Source organism: Heterodontus francisci, chromosome 44, assembly GCF_036365525.1.
Source record: "Heterodontus francisci isolate sHetFra1 chromosome 44, sHetFra1.hap1, whole genome shotgun sequence".
NCBI classification, from domain to species: domain Eukaryota; kingdom Metazoa; phylum Chordata; class Chondrichthyes; order Heterodontiformes; family Heterodontidae; genus Heterodontus; species Heterodontus francisci.
In genome coordinates, this window is record NC_090414.1 from 9,425,466 (window position 1) to 9,447,436 (window position 21,971).

The following is a 21,971-nucleotide window of genomic DNA, read 5'->3' on the forward strand; positions in this document are numbered from 1 at the left end:
CTAGCTCTTCAAGAGAGCAATTTCCTTCGGGACATCATACTCTCTCTCCCGTTCCTTCTCCCTGAAGTTGCAATGCCATATGGCATCCGTCAGAAAGACTTCCACCTCCGTATCATTGTTCAATTTCGCCATTATTTCAACCCATTTAATTTTGAGAGGCTCATCTGTGCCATTGTTCCCTCCAGAATGGATTGTTCCAATGCTCTGCTGGCTGGCCTCACATCCTACACCCTCCATAAACTTCAATTCACCTAAATCTCTTTACCAGAACAGCAGAAGGTCCCACTCACCAGCAACTCGGTGGTCGTTGTTTAAGAAAGGAGAGAGAAAACGGGGAACTACAGACCTGTTAGCCTGATGTAGGCCGTAGGGAAAATACTAGAATCTATTATAAAGGATGTGATTACTGGGCACTTCGAAAATAATGTTCTGATTGGGCAGAGTCAACAAGGATTTGTGACGGGGAAATCATGTTTGACAAACTTGTTGGAGTGTTTTGATGATGCTACTGGCAGAGTGGATGAGGGAGAACAAATGAATTTGGACTGTCAGAAGGCTTTTGGTAAAGTCCCGCATAGGACGTTACCAAGCAAAAGAAAATCACGTGGGATTGGGTATAATGTACGAGCATGGATTGAGAATTGAGTAACAGGCAGTAAACATAGAGCACGAATAACTGGGTCATTGTCAGATCGGCAGTCGGTAACCAGTGGGTTACCACAAGGATCAGTGCTTGAGCCCCAGCTTCTCACAGTCTATATCAATGATTTGGGGACCAATTGTAATATTTCGAAGTTTGCAGATGACACAAAACTTGGTGTGAATGTGAGTCTTGAGGAGGATGCAAAGAATCTTCAAGGGGATTTGGACAGTCTTCGTCAATGGGCAAGGACATGGCAGATGGAATACAATGTGGATAAGTGTGAGGTTATCCACTTTGAAAGGAGGAACGGAGGGGCAGAGTATTTCTTAAATGGTAAGAGATTGGAAAGTGTTGATGCACAAAGGAACCTGGGTGTCATTGTTCATAAGTCACTGAGAGCTAACATGCAGGTACAAAAAGCATTCAGCAAGGCAAACAGACTGTTCGACTTTATCACAAGAGAATTTGAATACAGGAGCAAAGAAGTCTTACTTCAATTATGTAGAGCATTAGTGGGGCACCACCTAGGATATTGTGTGCAGTTCTGGTCCCCCTGTCTGAGGAAGGATATACTTGCCATAGAGGGAGTGTTACGAAGGCTCACCATACTGATTCCTGGGATGGTGGGACTGTCCAATGAGGAATAATTGAGGAGACTGGGCCTTTACTCGCTGGAGTTTAGAAGAATGAGAGGCGATCTCACAGAAACTTACAAAATACTTAAAGGGATAGACACGGTTGATGCAGAAAGGATGCGGTGTCTAGAACCAGGGGACACAATCTCAGAATAAAGAGCAGCTCATTTCGTACTGAGATGAGGAGGAACTTCTTCACTCAGACGGTATTGAATCTTTGGAATTCTCTGCCTCAGAGGGAGTTGGAAGCTCAGTCACTGAATAAGCTCAAGACAGAAATCGATAGATTTCTAGTTGTTAATGACATCAAGAGATATGGGGATAGTGTGGGAATATGGCTTTGAGGTAGACGATCAGCCATTATCTAGAAGGGCGGAGGAGGCTCAAAGGGCTGAATAGCATATTCCTGATCCTATGTTCCTGATCTACTTGGTTTCCCCTCCACAATATCATCATCATGTTTAAATACCTCTAGGATCTCTCACCCCTCATCCTATCACCATAACCGCCTCCCACTCTAAACATTCCATGGCCTCTACTTTACTCCATTCTGGCTGTTTGTCCATCATCCACTATCCCCACCCACAATTGGCATCCTTTCCTTTAGTTGTTTTGGACATAAGATCGGAAATCCATCCCTAAACATCTCTGCTTTTCCACTTAGAAGTCGCCCTCCTGAAATCTACGCCTGTGACCCAGTTTCAGTCACTCGTTTTACTGTCTTCTTGTTTGGTTCTATGTAAATTTTCCATCTGTTGCATTCCTGTAAAGTGCCTTTACATATTGATGTTTGTTATAGGCGCAATAAAAATGAAAATCCTCATTGTTGTTCAGTTCTGGCTGTGTCATTTTTCTCTGCACTCATCCTCTCAGTATAATGATTGGTTTAAGAGACGCCTTGGAGAGTGACCTATATTAGCACTTTGTCAGTAGAATAGAAATTCCATTTTATTGGCTCTGTAAAAGTAGTGAGCTATTAGTTCACCTGAGCACAGGACCCCTACATCCATACTATCAGTCAGAGACGAATTCAATGTGAATAAGCTGCAGTTCTGGAGCTGCGATTCATTTCCTTCACATCCGACATCATTCACCCAGACGGGCCCTTCACTCTTTCCGTACTTTGAATAATTATAAACAGCTGTCGCTTCACCACAGCCCAGCTGTGTACAGACCACGTTAGCATCATTCAGGTTCCAGAGTCTGTCCTGCAATCTCCCCCAGCTGCCCTTGTAGTAAATCTCCACTCGCCCATCACAGCGGCTTCCCCCGTTAGTCAGTCTTAGTGACCAATGTTCATCTGCAACAAGAAATACATTGAGGACGGGTTAAACTGAAGCCAAACTATCCCATCATATACTGCCTCACACTCGGTTAGTTATTAGCAATTTTAATAATTAAAGTTTCTGTTATGCAGACAGTTGCTCTTCACCATTACCTTTTCTAAGTGAATCGATTTTAGAGAGATACTGAGCAACTTCCACAGGCTATTCTGGGGAAAGAACTTAAAGTGAACTGCGGGCGAATGGCCCAGACTGCTCTGAATGTGCCGTGATGGAAGACAGGAGCAGGGCTTTCAAATGGATTCTCATTGTTCACAGATCATCTTATCCAATCCGGGGAGAAACAGACAGGTTTGAATTGACAGAACATTTCCCATGACGTCCCAGTGCATTTCACAGTAATGAAGTACTTTTGATTTGTCGACACTGCTATATGCCAAGCAGTTGATGGGCATCTTTTTGAATGACAGAACAGGTTCAAGCGGCCGAATGGCCTACTGCTGCTGCTATTTCCTATGTTCACATGTTCATTGTGGCAGGGTGAAAGTACCAGAACTCCCTTCTGTGCAGCCCTGGAGGAGCACTATACAGACAGCAGCCATTCAAGAAGACAGCTGACCAGCACCTTTTCAAGGGTAATTATGGGTAGGGAATATAATTAGTCCTACCAACATCACCCATATCCCGTGAATGAACACATAAAAAAAGAAATAGAGGTGCAGCATTCCCATTGTATATCATGGTCCCCGTTTTACTGTTTGAGCGTTTCTGCCAACTGCTCGGATAGCGAACTCTGAATAAGGCTCTGAATTCAGAGAATAGAGATACAAGAGACATTCATTTGTTAAACATGTTGTGCCTTGATACCTCTTAGTTTAGTGCTAACTAACTTGAAAATAAATCGGCTGACAAAAACAACTCAGTTCAGTTTCGTTTCAGTTCAATAGTCTGAGATGACTCACCTGAACAGATAACACTGGCGTCATTTTCATGTGAGCAGCTTAACTGATTCCAGGATGAAACAGGACAATCCCAGAAGTGGGTCTCATTCCCCCAGCACCTGTAGTTCTCCTTCCACACTGGACCGGCTCCTTTCCCAAAGTGAGCTCTTCCGGGGGTTGCGGTTGCTGTGCCGCACTGAAGGTGCTGACAGACCACGTTGGCGTCTTCTAAACCAAAATAATCATCACACAGCGTCCCCCAGTGCTCTCTGTATAGCACTTCCACCCGGCCGGAGCATCGGTTACCTTCAGATACCAGTCTGAGTGCTTTGTGATCTAATTAATAATAATTATAATAATAATAACAATAATTATATTAACAAATACCAATAATGCCGCAATTAGCCTAGTTACACTGAAAATAATTTTAGGCGGATTCACATTTTATCTGGTTACAGCTGAATTGGAGCAATAGCTATTAATATCAGTACTGTGATTATTACTACTTCTGCAGCTACTACTAGCCTGTCACTCCAGAATTGGCCTTTCTAGCCACTCCAGGCGCTGCTTCACAAACCACTGACCACCTCCAGGCGCTTATCCATTGTCTCTCGAGATAAGGAGGCCCAAAGAAGACAGCTACTGCTCGCAAAATCACAACTTCTACTATTACCTGTATCACTGCTAATATGTTTTATTATTTTACTACTGCTACTATTGCACGCCTTCTATTACTGCTGTTAATACTATTGCTGCTTCTACTCCTGTTAGCTCCAGAATTGCTGGTACTGCTATTACTGCAACTGTTGCTGTTACTATTACTGCTACTATTACAGTTACCATTACTCCTATTACTACTACCTGGAACAAAGTTACAGAAATCAACAATTCTGCCTTGAAGCTGTCCCTCCACTCAATTAGGTCATGACTGAACGGTCCTCAGCTCCATTTTCCTGCCTTTACTCTATATCTGTTGATACCTTTTCCTAATAAGAACCAAACGATCTCAGCCTCAAAATTTACAGCTGCCTTTTGGGGAAGGAAATGCATGACTTCCGCAATTTCTTTTTTTAATGTAAATGTGCTTCCTAATTTCACCTCTGAATGGCCTCGCTCCGATTGAAGATTGTTCTCCATGTTCTGGATTCCGAAACCACAGGAAATAGTTTCTTGGTCTCTACTCATCGAATTCTGTTATCGCTTTATCTTTCCAATTGCATAACCGTCAACTTTCGAAACTCAGGGGTAAACAATCTAAATGTTTCAAACTTGCCCTCACAATTCAACCCTTTTATCCCTGAACACCCAAACTCATTTGCTCCTCTATAGTTACTCGAATCACAGCATTAGGAAAATATTTCAGTTATTTTTTTCTGATCCATCATGTATGCCTTCATACTTCCCGCATTGACCTCCGCCTACCGCAGACCCGACCACTCATTTGATCTGTCTGTGCCCCATTGTAACTTTATAATTGCATCTACACAACATATTGTGCTTCCTAACTTATTTATATGGGTGAACCTGGTCGTATGACTCTGTATCCCTTCAATCATCAGTTAATATGATGAAAAGCTAAGACCGCATACAGATCTCTGAAGAACATTACTTGTCTCACCCTTCCAATCAGTTATTCACTTTATCCGCAATCCCTGTGTCTTACCTTTTCACAAATTACCAACCCACGTTACAAGGTTACCTTTAATCCCGTGCACTATATATAATTCTGCCAATGATCCTTTAGGTGGAACCTTATCAATTGCCTCTTGGAAGTCCATATGTATAGCATCAGAAGACACTGACTTATCCTCCTTGTTAGGAACTTCCTCAAAAATTCAACGGCACATTTTAAACTTTAATAGAATCAGAGAATGATACAGCACAGAAGGAGGCCATTCGGCCTATTATGTCTGTGTTGGCTCTTTGAAAGAGCAATGCAAATAATCCCTCTCCTTTTCTCTTCACAGCGTTGAAATTATTCCACTTCAACTATTTATTCAATTTCCTTTTGAATGTGATAGCTATTTTTAAATTTGTTTCCACAACCATTTCCAGCAGTGTAATCCAGATCAGAAGAGCTCGCTGCAGATTTTATTCCCTGATGTCACTTCAGGATCTGTAGTGAATCACCTCAAATCTATTTCTGCTCATTACTGATCCTTTGTTCACTGGAACAATACAATGTTTGTTACTCTAACAAACTCTTTATGATGCTGAACAACGATACCAAATCTTCCCTTAACATTTTCTGCTCTAAGGGGAAGAGGTCCAGATTCTCTTGACTCCCCACAGAACTGCAATCCCCGCCTAAACATAATACTCTGGAAAATCGCCTCTGCACGCTCCTCGGACTTGATGTAGTTCCTAAAATGTTCTCTCTAAAATTTGAGACGATGCTCCTGCCTTATCATTCTTTTATAAGTGTTCACCATAGCATCCCTTTTTTAACTCTATTAATAATGTCCATGAACTCCTATGCCTTTTAACAACATTCCTGTTTTTTTCCACAGTCAAAGAGAAATGCACGTACACCCTCTGCTCTCGATGTTTCTGCAATACCTGTAAATTTTTATCATTTCATTTACATTAACTCTCCTCATTCTGCCCACGAAAATCAAGTTAATTAAAAGCAATTTACCTTTAACTGATCAATACAGACTTTAATTTAATAACACATATTCTTCCAAATGACAATGATTTTTCAACCGGATTGGTCTCCACAATTTTCTCCTTCAGTGTCGTTAGACTCAGTGATCTGTAGTTGCAGGGTGCACCCCTCATCTCTTACTTCTGTTGGCTACCTTTTCTACTGTTTACATGTTTATAAATTTACATGTGGGTTCATTTTTATGTTGTACACTAATCTATTCTTCCAAACTCTGTATGACCCTTTTACTTCCCTATTCAGTTCTCCCTGTAGTTTTTGTATTCAGATTGAATTGCCACTGAACTCCGAACGTGACCTTTATGATACGCTCCTGTTTCTGCTTCATTTTAAACTCCATCTCTTTAGTCATCCGGGAATCTCTGGTTTCGGACTGCCTTCCTTTGCCCCGAGTGGGAATGTGTCAAGTCTGTATCTAAACTACTTCCTATTTGAATTCACATTTACTGTCTTACCTGCCAATTACTGATGTAATGTTTGACCTGTCAATTTCCGATTCCAATCTATCTCAGCCTCACAGATATCTGGCAATTCCCAGGGGTTTAGTGAACCAAATACATCACAAAGACAGTCAGCAGTCCCAATATCCTCTTTATCACCTCTGAATAAATGCCATCTAGTCCTCGCGCACTTGTTAGTTTTGAGCCGAACATTCAGCACATTCACCACGAAAGTGAAGAAATGTAACATGAAACGCTGTTTTAACAAACTTCACATTTATCAAGCTGGGAATGTTTGTAACCTGTCACTGTCTATCAGAGGTGGCAGCACAATATTTGTAGGTAACTACTTTGTTTCCATTACTATCAAGTTTGTACCTGAACAGATTACGCCAACGTCACTCTGGTGTCCGCAGCCAGGCGGACCGATAACAGGCCCTGACCCTTCGCCAAAGTGAGCATCAAGCGGCGCTGCTACTCCAGAGCCACAACCGAGCTCCCTACAGACAACTTCCGCATTCGGTAACGACCAGGACCCATGACCACAAACTGTGCCCCAGGTTCCGTTCCAGTAAATCTCCACTCTGCCCGCACAGGGACTGTTTCCATTCATCAGTCTCGGTTTGACATTTCCTGGGAATTATATGTTAGCAGTGAGCATTTTAAGGCGCTTGATATTAAAAGTTGGTTGGAGTTTCTGTCATCTGATCAATTATCCGATTTCTCTGTTTATTTATAGTCAGCTGAAAGAGCCCTAAACATTGTGACCATATTGTATCCACATGTCGCATGTGAGGGAAAGTAATTACGTCATCAATTTCTATCGCGTGGCAATGTAAATTGTAAATTATTTTTAAAGATAATTTCGCCCATTTTCTGGTTTTCATTTGAAAATTGAGTTCAGGTACTACAACATAATCGTCACCTAGAATGTCAAAGATTGATGAATTTAAATCAAAATGACGCAAGCAAGAGGACATGTCTATTTATTGTGGACAGGTTATGTGTTTAACTCACGCGCACAGACCAAGCTCCAGCATACCAAATAATGAGAAGTCTTAGACTGAATTGTGAGTTACGAAGTAATCAGATTCTGAAAATTCAATGGCGATATGGATAAAAACCTGAAGAAATTAGGATGGAGACAATGAGTTATCCAGGAACAGCAGGTCCCCAGATCGTTTCTGGTCCTGTACATCTGGGTACTTACTTGGAAGGAGAATTGTTCTAAAATAGTCACCAGGGATATTAATGTCAATTCACATTACTAAATACGGGCATTTTTCAAGGATAGCCGTTTTGTCTGGGGCAATATCCCACAACCAGCAAACATTTTAAAAAGCAATTAATAGGCATTGATAGTGACTGGGCGAGAACTATGCGTCAGAATTGCGGGAGAATTAATTCTCCGTTCCTTCTCGAGCAGTTCCATAGGATTCTCCTTATTTATTAGAACTATTTGCAGTTCTTCAAGCCTGTGATTCTGTCACTGTTGTTTCAACAGTGATCAGAAGAATGGGACATACAGTAGCGATGGGATTTTGCTGTGCAGTTTCCTCCCGTGATACACAGTACCCGCTGATCCATTACTCCAGCTCCCCGATGCTGAGAAACCTCTGCTGCTCCCCGATGCTGAAAAACCTCCGCTGCTCCACTGTCTCTGCTTCACAACATGTTTACAATATCCAATCTGGAGCCAAGCGAGCAGCGCAGGCGCACAGCCGGGCTGACAGCGCATGCCCCGTCGTGGCTGCTGGGTTGATGAATGGAGAGTTGGATTGAGATTGTGACATTTCCAGCGGTTCCGCTCATTCACTGGGTAAATCTCAATGGAAACTGCTCTGTCTGTATTGTAAATGTGCTAAGTATTTACTGCTCCCGTTGGAGAATTTTGATTAAACATAATACTAATGATATAATTTTAACAAATAGTGATTCCAATATTTTAAATAATATTAATTCTAACTGGAGAATACTGGAATTATTATCATTTGACTTTCCGGGAACGGACCGTCCCGGATTATTTTACTTCTGCTTTGTCCCGGAATCCATCAGCCACGGCGGGAGATGAGAGACTGAGAAAGATTTTTACCTGAGCAGATGACGCTGGCATCATAGGAGTGTGGCGTGGGATAGTGACCCCAGTGAAATGTCTTACAGTCTCGCAGAGTGGCCTCGGTCCCGCGGCACTCTACATCCGTCGTCACAACGGGTCCGGAGCCTTCCCCAAAGTGAGCTCCGCCCAGTGCAGAGACCGCGGTCCCGCAGCCCAGCTCCCGACACACAACAGCGGCGTCCAGCAGGTCCCAGAGACCATGTTCCACAGTTCCCCACTGTCCTCTGTAATGAATCTCCACTCTGCCAGCACACCGACTACCCCCATTCACCAGTCTGAGCTTCACTGTCTCTGTAAAATATTAGAAATTTCATCAAGCGGTTACAGTCTATTAAACCCACAGGTTCCCAGCACATGGACCCTTTCGATTCAACAGGCCAGTGGGGAATCAGTGTCAGACTGTGTCCAGAATCCGAATAAAATACGGAGTGAATATTACACATGGCAAAAAGGAGAGGGAAATTATAATAAACGATGTAAACGAGCAGGGAACCGGGAGACAGACGCAAATTCCCACCAACACACGGGCTCCAATGGGATCCGGTTGGCGATAGGCTCACAATATATTTAACTTGTGGAAGTGGGCAGATGGGCGTGGCTGTATTGCTCACATGTTTATCGTGCTCTGTACTGATTGGCCGAACACAGTGAGATACCAGCACCAGGAAAGATCAGAAAAATTGCAAACACACCCACCACAGTCAATAAACAACAGGCTGGATGGTCATGTGACGTCGATGTCAGCGCCGATTAGTGAAGTGGGCCTTTGGGAGCAGCAAGAGCGCGAGTGGAGCTGATCATTCACTCTGCTCTTCAGAGACCCTCAGTTATTATCCCGCCGCATGAAGTCGGCAGCCATTTCTCAGCTAGAATTAAAGATCTTCAGGAACACTGTGAGGGACACACACCCTTTCTGACTAGCAACCGGGCAGCGTGTTAATCCGTGATCAAAAAGACGCTGAGGTTGTCGCCCAAGCTTTATATTTAATGAGATTAATTAGAGCAGAGAAATAGCAGACAGTGTGAAAATAAAGGGCGATTACCTGATGGGTCAGGCTGACTGTCCCCAGGTCTGCCTGAAATGAGAAGTTGACAATTAGAATTAACTGGGGCACGAAATGAATGAAACTGTCAGAAAGAAAAGACACAAATGCAACTAACTGCAAGGTCATTATTCCCATCACGGAAGAAATTATACCGGGATCTGTGATTTCATCTGTTCGTCAATCCTTAAACCAAAAATACAATTTCTGCAGCGAATTAATATTGGTAATGGGCCAACATGTATCCATAACTGTTCCAACACATACAAACACCGACACCCGAAACAGTCTCTCCTTATGGTGACGGTAGTTGGGTCCCATGTATTACCAGTGTGAAAGTACCCTGAGAAGGTGGTGGCGATGGTCCTCCCCCTTATAGAATCTTCCCATGAAGCAGCATAGAAAGACGCCATTCGGCCCATGGGGTCTCTGCTGTCTCTTTGCAAGAGATGTCTAATTAGTCCCACTTCCTTTCTCCATCGCCCTGTAAATTTATGCTGGTGGTGCTCTAACCATTGATGACCCGTGTGTGGGTGCCGTGAGAATAGGGTTGTAAACCCGCTTGTGATGGCACTCTCAGTGAATTCAGCTTTCCGGGCCAAAGTTCGAGAAGGAATCGGAACATCTAATTTAAAGGTTTAACTCAAATCAAATGGTCCCGCTCTATTGCTCTTCATCGTGCTGACATTTTCCACTTCTACTATTTATTCAGTTGGCTTTGGAACGTGATAGTTATTTTTTAATCTGATTCTACGACTATTTCCAGCTGTGTAATCGAGATCAGAACAGCTCGCTGCAGATATTTTCCCTGGTGTCCCTTCAGGTTCTTTAGTCAATCACATTAAATATGTTTCTGCTCATTACCGATCCTTTGTTCCCTGGAACAATACAATGTTAGTTACTCTAAAAAACTCTATATGATGCTGAACAACGATATCATTTTCTGCTCTAAGGAGAACAATTCCAGTTTCTCTTGTCTCTCCGTAGAACTGCGATCCCCGCCCAAACATAATATTCTGGAAAATCGCCTCGAACTTAACATATTTCCTAAAATGGTCTGCCGAAAATTTGAGACAATGCTCCAGTTGGACATAAGCACTTTTTTCCAAGTGCTCAACATAACTTGCCCTTTTTAAACTCTATTCCTCTATTTATTAAGTTGAGGAACTCCTATGCCTTTTAACAACATTCTCGTTTTTCCACAGTCAAAAAAAAAGTGCACGTACACCCTCTGATCTCGATGTTCCTGCAACACCAGTACATTTATATCATTTCATTTACATTGACTCTCCTCATTCTGCCCACTAAAATGAATCACTTCACTCTATTCTGCGGAAACTTTGATCTGTGAGGTACCTGCCAATATTAATTTAGAGCGGAGGGGATGGCAGCTAGGGCAGTTGCATGCTCCTCTTGCAGGATGTGGGAGGTAAGGGTCACCACTTGTGTCCCTGCTGACTTCACCTGTGAGCAGTGCACCCAACTCCAGTTCCTCACAGACCGCTTGAGGGAACTGGAGCTGGAGCTGGATGAACTTAGGATCATACAAGAGGCTGAGGGGGTGATAGAGAGCAGTTATAGGGTAGTAGTGACACCTAAGTTACAGGATAAACGTCGCTGGGTGACCGTCAGGGGAGGGAAAGGGAATTGGCGCACATTACAGGATCCCCTGTGGCCGTTACCCACAATAATAAGTATACCGTTTTGGATAGAATTGGGGGGGACGACCTACCAGGGGAATGACACAGCGGCCAGGTCTCTGGCACTGAGCCTGGCTCTGTGGCTCAGAAGGGAAGGGGGGAGAATAGGAGAGTGATAGCGATAGGAGATTCAATGGTTAGAGGAACAGACAGGAGATTCTGTGGTCGCGAATGAGACACCCGGATGGTATGTTGCCTCCCGGGTGCCAGGGTCAGGGATGTCTCGGGTCCAGTCTACGGGATTCTTAAGGGGGAGGTGGAGCAGCCAGACGTCTTGGTACACATTGGTACCAATGACATAGCTAGGAAAAGGGATGAGGACCTGAAAAGTGAATATAGGGAGTTAGGTTAGAAGCTAAAAGGCAGGACGAGCAGAGTAGTAATCTCAGGTTTGATACCGGTGCCACGTGCGAGTGAGGCTAGAAACAGGGAGTGAGTGCAGCTGGTGTAGGAGGGAGGGCTTCAGATATGTGGATCATTGGGATACATTCTGGGGAAGGTGGGACCTGAACAAGAAGGACGGGTTGAACCTGAACTGGAGGGGCACCAATAACCTGGCCGGGAGGTTTGCCAGAGCTCTTCGGGAGGGTTTAAACAGGTTTGGCAGGGGGGAGGGAACCAGAGTGACGGATCAGTGGATGGGGTAGCTGTTGAACAGGCAGATACAGAGTGCAGAGAGTCTGTGAGGAAGGTTAGACAGTTGACAGGGCAAAGTTGCAGCCAGTATGATGGGTTGAAGTGTGTCTATTTTAACGCAAGAAGTTTTAGGAATAAGGGTGATGAATTTAGAGCATGGATCAGTACTTGGAGCTACGATGTTGTGGCCATTACGGAGACTTGGATATCACAGGGGCAGGAATGGATGTTGGATGTTCCGGGGTTTAGATGTTTCAAAAGGAATAGCGAGGGAGGTAAAAGAGGTGGGGGAGTGGCATTGCTAATCAGGGATAGTATCACAGCTGCAGAAAGGGAGGTCGTCGAGGAGTGTTTGTCTACTGAGTCAATATGGGTGGAAGTCAGAAACAGGAAAGGAGCAGTCACTTTATTGGGAGTTTTCTATAGACCCCCCAATAGCAACAGAGACATGGAGGAACAGATTGGGAGGCAGATTTTGGAAAGGTGCAGAAGTAACAGGGTTGTTGTCATGGGTGACTTCAAGTACCCTAATATTGATTGGAACCTCCTTAGTGCAAATAGTTTGGATGGAGCAGATTTTGTCAGGTGTGTCCAGGAAGGTTTCCTGACTCAATATGTAGATAGGCCGGCTAGAGGGGAGGCTATGTTGGATTTGGTGCTTGGCAACGAACCAGGCCAGGTGGCAGATCACTCGGTGGGAGAGCATTTCGGTGATAGTGACCACAACTCCCTGACCTTCACAATAGTCATGGAGAGGGATAGGAGCAGACGGGATGGGAAAATATTTCATTGGGCGAGGGGGAATTACAATGCTATTAGGCAGGAACTGGGGAGCCTAATTTGGGAACAGATGTTCTCAGGGAAATGCACGACAGAAATGTGGAGGTTGTTTAGGGAGCACTTGCTGCGAATGCTGGATAGGTTTGTCCCGATGTGGAAGGAAAGGGATGGTAGGGTGAAGGAACCTTGGATGACAAGAGATGTGCAACAGCTAGTCAAGAGGAAGACGGAAGCTTACTTAAGGTGGAGAAAGCAAGGATCAGAAAGGGCTCTAGAGGGTTACAAGGTAGCCAGGAAGGAACTGAAGAATGGACTTAGGAGAGCTAGAAGGGGACATGAAAAATTCTTGGCGGGTGGGATGAAGGAAAATCCCAAGGCGTTCTACACTTATGTGAGGAACAAGAGGATGGCCAGAGTGAGGGTAGGGCCGATCAGGGATAGCGGAGGGAGCTTGTGCCTGGAGTCGGAGGAGGTAGGGGAGGTCCTTAATGAATACTTTGCTTCAGTATTCACTAATGAGAGGTACCTTGTCGTTTGTGAGGACAGCGTGTGACAGGCTGATATGCTCGAACAAGTTGATGTTAAGAAGGAGGATGTGCTGCAAATTTTGAAAGACATGAGGATAGATAAGTCCACGGGGCCAGACAGGATATACCCAAGGATATTCCGGGAAGCAAGGGAGGAGATTGCCGCGCCTTTGGCGATGATCTTTGCGACCTCACTGTCCACTGCAGTAGTACCAGATGATTGGAGGATGGCAAATGTTATTCCCTTGTTCAAGAAAGGGTATACGGATAATCCTGGGAATTATAGACCACTCAGTCTTACCTCAGTGGTGGGCAAATTATTGGTGAGGATTCTGAGAGACAGGATTTATGATTATTGAGAAAAGCATTGTTTGAGTCGAGATCGTCAGCATGGCTTTGTGAGGGGCAGGTCATGCCTCACAAGCCTTATTGAATTCTTTGACGATGTGACAAAACACATTGATGAAGGAAGAGCAGTGGATGTGGTGTATATGGATTTTAGCAAGGCGTTTGATAAGGTTCCCCATGGTAGGCTCATTCAGAAAGTAAAGAGGCATGGGATACAGGGAGATTTGGCTGTCTGGATACAAAATTGGCTGGCCCATAGAAGACAGAGGGTGGTAGTAGATGGAAAGTATTCAGCCTGGAGCTCGGTGACCAGTGGTGTTCCGCAGGGATCTGTTCTGGGACCTCTGCTCTTTGTGATTTTTATAAATGACTTGGATGAGGAAGTGGAAGGCTAAGTTAGTAAGTTTGCCGATATCACAAAGGTTGCTGGAGTGGTGGATAGTGTGGAGGACTGTTGTATGTTTATACGGGATATTGACAGGATGCAGAGCTGGGCTGAGAAGTGACAGATGGAGTTCAACCTGGAAAGGTGTGAAGTGATTCATTTCAGAAGGTCGAATTTGAATGCAGAATACAGGCTTAAAGACAGGATTCTTGGCAGTGTGGAGGAACAGAGGGATCTTGGTGTCCACGTCCATAGATCCCTCAAAGTTGATAGGGTTGTTAAGAAGGCTTATGGGGTGTTGGCTTTCATTAATAGAGGGATTGAGTTTAAGAGCCACGAGGTTATGCTGCAGCTCTATAAAGCCCTGGTTCGACCACACTTGGAATATTGTGTTCAGTTCTGGTCGCCTCATTATAGGAAGGATGTGGAAGCTTTAGATAGGGTGCAGAGGAGATTTACCAGGATGCTGCCTGGATTGGAGGCCATGTCTTATGAAGAAAGGTTGAGGGAGCTAGGGCTTTTCTCATTGGAGTGAAGAAGCATGAGAGGTGCCAGAGACTTTTTCCCAGGGCGAAAAGGGCTATCACCGGGGGGCATAATTTTACGGTGATTGGAGGAAGGTTTAGGGGAGATATCAGAGGTAGGTTCTTTACACAGAGAGTGGTGTGTGCGTGGAATGCACTGCCATCGGTGGTAGTAGACGCAAATACAGGAGGGACATTTAAGCGACTCTTGGATAGGTACATGGATGATAGTAGAATGAAGGGTATGTCGGCAGTTTGATCTTAGAGTAGGTTAAAGTGTCGGCACAACATCTTGGGCAGAAGGGCCTGTACTGTGCTGTACTGTTCTATGTTCTATGTTCCCTGTCTGTCCATGTTTTGAAATGTATTCCTATTCTCGTCACTATTTACTGCATTTTCCACTTCCATGTCATCTTCAGACGTTGAAATGAAGCATTGTATAACAGTATCAGGTTATTAATATATATTAAAAGGAGCAGTCGTCCCAATTTCGACCCAATGTGACACCGCGACACACTTCCCTCCAGTTTCCAAAAACGTCGTTCACAACTAAATGATCTTTTCATTCCCTTGGACAATTTCGCACCACACAACCACTCAACTTTCAATCCTAATGTTTTCAATATTACTAATAAGTCTACTCATTGCCTGATATTTTATCCAACGCCTTTTGAAAGCCCGTGTACATAATAGCAACTGCAAAACTCTCAGCAGAGCTCTTCGGTACTTCAAAGAACTCAATCAAGCTTATTAAGTCAATTTACCTTTAACTGATCAATGCAGACTTTAATTTAATAACACATCGTCTTCCAAAGGACAATTAGTTTTCAGCCAGTTTATTCTGTCTAAACTGTTCTCCATCAGTGTCGTTAGACTCACTGCCCTTTAATTGCAGGGTGTCCCCCTCATCGCTTACTTCTTTTGACTACCTTTTCTCCTTTTTACATGCTTATAAAAAGACCATTGGGTTCTCTGTTATGCGAAACACTAATCTATTCTTCCAAACTCTGTAGGACTCTTTTACGTCCCAATTCATTCCTCCCCGTAGTTTTTGTATTCAGATTGAATTTCCACTGAATTCCGAACGTGACCTTTATGATAAGCTTTATTTTAAACCCTATTTCTTTAGTAATCTGGGAATATCTGGCTTTGGATCGCCTTCCTTTTCCCCCGAGTGGGAATGTGTCTAGTCTGTATCCAAATTATTTCCCATTTGAAATCGCATTTATTGTCTTACCTGCCAATTGTAATAATACCTGTAATACAATACCTGTCATGTTTGACCTGTCAATTTCCGATTCCAATCTATCTGAGGCAGGTCACTTTGCCTCAGAGATTTCTGGCAATTCCCAGGGGGTTAGTGAACCAAATACAAGACAAAGACAGTCAGCAGTCCCAATATCCTCTTTATCACCTTTGAATAAATACCACCTAGTACTCGCGCACTTGTTAGTTTTGTGCCGAACATTCAGCCTGGTCACTGCAAAAGTGAAGAAATGTAACATGAAACGCTGTTTAAAAGCCTCCCCTTTCTGAAAATGGGAATGTTTCTAACATGTCACTGTCTATCAGAGTAGGCAGCACAATATTTGTAGCTAACCACTTTGTTTCCATTACTATCGGAGTTTGTACCTGAACATATTACTCCAACGTCACTCTGCAGTCCGCAGCCAGCCGGACTGATAACAGGCCCTGACCCTTCGCCAAAGTGAGCATAAAGCGGCGCCGCTATTCCAGAGCCACAACCGAGCTCTTTACAGACAACTTCCGCATTCGGTAACGACCAGGTCAAGCTAACTGTGCCCCAGGTTCCGTTCCAGTAAGTCTCCAGTCTGCCTGCACAGGACTGGAGGACACCGAATGAGGTACCATTATTCAAGAAGGTTAGCAGGGATGGACCAGGCCGGTGAGTCTAACATCAGTGGTTGGAAAACTATTGGAATAAATTCTGAGGGACAAGATTAATCTCTACTTGAAGAGGCAGGGTATAATCAGCGGTAATCAGCACGGTTTTGTCAGGGGAGATACTGTCTAACCAACTTGATTGAATTTTTCGAGGAGGTGACGAGATGTATAGATGACGGTAAATCAGTTGATGAAGTCTGCATGGACTTCAGTCAGGCTTTTGATAAGGTCCGGCATGGGAGATTGGTTCCGAAGGTAAGAGCCCATGGGATCAAGGTCAATTTCGCAAATTGGATCCACAATTGGCTCAGTGGTCGGAGGCAGAGGGTGGTCGTTAAATGTTGTTTTTGCGAGTGGAAGCCTGTGACCAGTGGTGTACCGCAGGGATCGGTGCTGGGACCCTTTCTGTTTGTAGTGTATATTAATGATTTAGAAATGATTATATAAGGTAAGTTCGCAGATGACATGAATATTGGTGTTGTCGTAAATAGTGAGGAGGAAAGCCTTAGATTGCAGGAAGATACAGATGGGCTGATGAGATGCATAGCTGTGGCAAATGGAATTTAATCCTGAGAAGTGTGAGGTGATGCATTTTAGGAGGACTAACAAGGCAAGGGTATATACAATGGATGGTAGGGCGCTCGGAAGTACAGAAGGTCAGAGGGACCTTGGTGTACCTTTCCATAGATCACGGAAGGCAGCACCAGGGACATTACGATGGAGCTGTATAAAACGATAGTTGGGCCACAGATGGAGCACTGTGTACAGTTCTGGGCACCACACTATAGGAAGGATGCGATTGCACTGGAGAGGGTGCAGAGGATATTCACCAGGATGTTGCCTGGGCTGGAGCATTTCAGCTATGAACAGAGACTGAGAAGGCTAGGCTTGTTTACATTAGAACAGAGAAGACAGAGGGAGGATATGATTGAGGTATACAAAATTATGAGGGGCATTGATAGGTTAGATAGGAAGAGACTTTTTCCCTTAGTGGAGGGGTCAATAACCAGGGGGCATAAATTTAAGGTAAAAAGCAGGAGGTTTAGAGGGAATTTGAGGAAAATAATTTTCACCCAGAGGATGGTTGGAATCTGGAATACACTGCCTGAAGTGGTGGTAGAGGCAGGAACCCACACAACATTTAAGAAGTATTTAAATGAGCACTTGAAACGCCAAAGCATACAAGGCCAAGTGCTGGAAAATGAGACTAGAATTGTAGGTGCTGGATGGCCGGCACAGATACGATGGGCCGAAGGGCCTGTTTCTGTGCTATATGAATCGATGACTCTATGAGGGGCTGCGTCAATCACCAGTCTGATCATGGCATTTCCTGGGAACTATATGTCAGCAGTGAGCATTTTAAGGTGCTTGATATTAAAAGTTGGTTGGAGTTTCCGCAATCTGATCAATAATCCGATTTATCTGTTTATTTGTAGTCAGCTGATAGAGCCCTAAACATTGTGATCATATTGTACCCACATGTCACATCTGAGGTAAAGTACTTATGTTATCAATTTCTATCGCGTGGCAATGTAAATTGTCAATTATTTTCAAAGATAATCTCTCACATTTTCTGGTTTTCATTTGAAAACTGAGTTCAGGTACTACAACACAATCAGCAAGCAGAATGTCAAATGTTGATGAATTTAAATCGAAATGACACAAGCGAGGGAACACGTCTATTTATTGTGTGCAGGTTAGGTGTTTAGCTCAGGCACACAGACTAATCTCTAGCATATCAAACAATGATAAGACTTAAACTGAATCATGAGTTACGAAGTAATCAGATTCTGAAAATTCAATGGCAATATGGATAAAGACCTGAAGAAATTGGGATAGAGACAGTCAGTGATCCCCAGCAGGTCCCCAGATTTTTGCCGGTCCTGGACATCCGGGTACTTACTTGGAAGGAGAATTGTTCCAAAATAGTCACCAGGGATATTAATGTCAATTTACATTACCAAATACGGGCATTTTTCACGGATAGCCATTTTGCCTGGAACAATTTCACACAACAAGCAAATTGTGTAAAAGCCAATTAATGTGCTTTGATAGTGACCAAGCGAGAACTATGGGTCAGATTTGTTCCTTCTCGACCAGTTCCAAAGGATTTTCTTAACTGATTGGAACTATTTCCAGTTCTTGTAGCCTGAGATTCTGTCAGAGTTGTTTCCATATTGACATTCCGTAGCAGTGGGATTTTACTGTGCAAGTTTCTCCCTTGCTACACAGTAACCGCTGACACATAACTCCAGCTCCCCCCATGCTGAGAACCCTCCCTACCCTGCTCCCCAGTCTCAGCTTCACAACATGTTTAAGATATGAGAATATGAGATCTGAGGCCAAGCGAGCAGTGCAGGCAAACAGCCGAGCTGACAGCGCACGCTTGGTAGCGGCTGCTGGGTTGATGAATGGAGAGTTGAATTGAGATTGTGACATTTCCAGCAGTTCCACTCATTCAGTGCGGCTTTAGGGAAAATCTCAATGGCAACTTCTCTGTCTGTATTGTAAATATGCTGAGTATCAGGTATATTCTGCTCTTGGTGGAGAATGTGTATTAAATATAATACCAAAGATATATTTTTAACAAACAGTGATCCTAATATTTTAAATAACATAATTTTTAACCGGAGATTACTGGAATTATCATCTGATTTTCCGGGTACTGACAGTCCCAGACTAATTTACTTCTGCTTTTTCATGGATTCTATCAGCTGCGGCAGGAGTTGAGAGACTGAGAAAGATTTTTACCTGAGCAGATGACGCCGGAATCATTGGAGTGTGATTCAGAATAGTGATCCCATTGATATGACTTGCAATCTCGCAGAGCGGCCTCGGTCCCGCCGCACTCTACATCACTCGTCACAACGGGACCGGAGCCTTCCCCAAAGAGAGCCCAGCCCAGTGCAGCGACCGCGGTCCCGCAGCCCAGCTCCCGACACAACACAGCGGCGTCCAGCCGGTCCCACAGATCATGATACACAGTCCCCCACTGTCCCCTGTAGTGAATCTCCACTCTCCCAGCGCACCGATTGCCCCCATTCACCAGTCTCAGCTTCACCGTCTCTGTAAAACATCAGAAATATCATCATGCGGTTACAGTCTATTAAACCCACCGGTTCCTAGCACATCGACCCTCTGCATTCACCAGGCCAGAGGGGAATCAGTGTCAGACTGTGTCCAGAACCCGAATAAAACAGGGAGCAACTATTAAAAATTGCAAAAAGAAGAGGGAAATTCTAAGAAACGGTGTAAACGAGCAGGGAAGCGGGAGACAGCCAGAAATTCCCACCAACACAACGGCTCCAATGCGATCTGGTTGGCAATCGGTTCAGAATATATTTAACCTGTAGAAGCGGGCATATAGGCGGGCCTGTAATGGCCATATGTTTACCGTGCTCTTCACTGATTGGCCGAACACTGTGAGATCCCAGCACCAGGAGAGATAAGAAGAAATTGCAAACTCACCCACCACAGCCAATAAAACCCGGCTGGATGGTCATGTGTTGTCGATGTCACCGCTGATTGGTGAGCTGGGCCTTTGGGAGCATCAAGTGTGCCAGTGGAGCTGATCATTCACACTGTGCTCTTCAGAGACCCTCTGTTATAGTCCCTCCTCATGAAGGCAGCACCCATCTCTCAGCTAGGTAACAGTGTGAGTGGAGCTGATCCTTCACACTCTGCTCTTCAGAGACCCTCTGTTATTGTACCTCCACATGAAGGCAGCAGCCGGCTCTCAGCTAGGTAACAGCGTGAGTGGAGCTGATCATTCACACTCTGCTCTTCACAGACCCTCAGTTATTGTCCCTCCTCATGAAGGCAGCACCCGGCTCTCAACTAAGTAACAATGTGAGTGGAGCTGATCATTCACACTCTGCTCTTCAGAGACCATCTGTTATTGTACCTCCACATGAAGGCAGCAGCTGGCTCTCAGCTAGGTAACAGTGTGAGTGGAGCTGATCATTCACACTCTGCTCTTCACAGACCCTCTGTTATTGTACCTCCACATGAAGGCAGCACCTGGCTCTCAGCTAGGTAACAGTGTGAGTGGAGCTAATCATTCACACTCTGCTCTTCAGAGACCCTCTGTTATTGTCGCTCTGCATGAATGCAGCAGCAATATATCAGCTGGAATGAAAGGTCTTTATTAACACTGGCAACCAGGCAGCGGGTAAATCCGTGATCAAAAAGACGCTGAGATTATCACCCAGGCTAAATATTTAATGGTTTTTATTGAAGCAGAGGGATAGCAGAGAGTGTGAAAATAAAGACCGATTACCTGACGGGTCAGGCTGACTGTTCCCAGGTCTGCCTGAAATGAGAAGTTGAGAATTAATGTTCACTGGGGCACAAAATGAATGAAACTGTCAGAAAAAAACACTCAAATGCAACTAATGACAGGGTCACTTTACGGAAGAAGTTATACCGGGATCTGTTTTCATTCCTGAAAACCGAAAATACAATTTATGCAACAAATTAATATCGGTAATGGGCCAAATAAATCGAGATTTGTTTTCACATAAACACACACTGACACCCTCTCTCACTCCTTGTCTGACGGTGGGTGGGCCCCATGTATTACCAGCGTGAAAGTATTACTAGTCTGAGAAGGCGGTGGTGATGGTCCTCTCCTTTATAGAATCTTCCAATGAAGCAGCATAGAAAGACGCCATTCGGCCCATGTTGTCTCTGCTGTCTCTTTGTAAGACCTGTCTAATTAGTCCCACTCCCTTTCCCCATCGCCCTATAAATTAGTGCTGATGATGCTCTGACCATTGATGACCCGTGTGTAGGTGCCATGAGAAGAGGCTGGCGATGGATCCGCTTTTAAACCCGCTTGTGATGGCAGTCTCAGTGAATTCAGCTTTCTGGTCCAAAGTTCGTACCGGGATGGGAACATAAATTAAATTAAATCGATCTCGATGCCTTTTAGTCAACTGAAAATTCTTCCCGGTGGAACTTTCAAATTTCTGTAAAGGTGTATTTTGGTTTTTCCACCATTTAGTTAATTTATAACTTCAGCAAACAAAACAAGATGAACGGTCTGTCAGCGTCCTAACTCCGTGCTGACTGAGTATGACTAAGTTCCTGCTGTTGTCATTATCTGGTAACCTATACTCGCCGACGTGCCCTATTCTTTTACACACTAATGATGTTCGAACAATTGTTCTCCGGTTTACTGGTTAAGCGTTTCTACATTTGTAAGAATGCAGTCAGTATGTTGACCTGTTCCCAATCCCCCTGGTGTTAATATGTGTCCCATGCATCATTGTCTCTTTGTATACTCTGCTGATATACTATATACAAAGGGGAATCGGTTCCTGTCCTCAGCTGTGCTTACCGAGTAAACTTAAATGCGTTACAGTTTCCCAACTATAATCTCACTGCTCTCTTTATGCA

At 44.1% G+C, this 21,971-nt stretch overlaps 1 protein-coding gene across 1 annotated transcript in view; it reads right to left on the bottom strand.

Moving 5' to 3' along the window:
- The window catches only part of LOC137355955 (deleted in malignant brain tumors 1 protein-like), a 44,650-nt gene that overhangs the window by 14,602 nt on the left and 8,077 nt on the right, over positions 1-21,971 (bottom strand). Inside the window, exons 2-8 of the mRNA XM_068021655.1 lie at positions 20,851-20,883; positions 19,323-19,637; positions 9,767-9,799; positions 8,700-9,014; positions 6,986-7,240; positions 3,524-3,838; positions 2,264-2,578 (exon numbers count right to left, since the gene is read on the bottom strand). Coding sequence (XP_067877756.1) covers positions 2,264-2,578; positions 3,524-3,838; positions 6,986-7,240; positions 8,700-9,014; positions 9,767-9,799; positions 19,323-19,637; positions 20,851-20,883 — 1,581 coding nt within the window. The remainder of the gene's footprint in view (positions 1-2,263; positions 2,579-3,523; positions 3,839-6,985; positions 7,241-8,699; positions 9,015-9,766; positions 9,800-19,322; positions 19,638-20,850; positions 20,884-21,971) is intronic.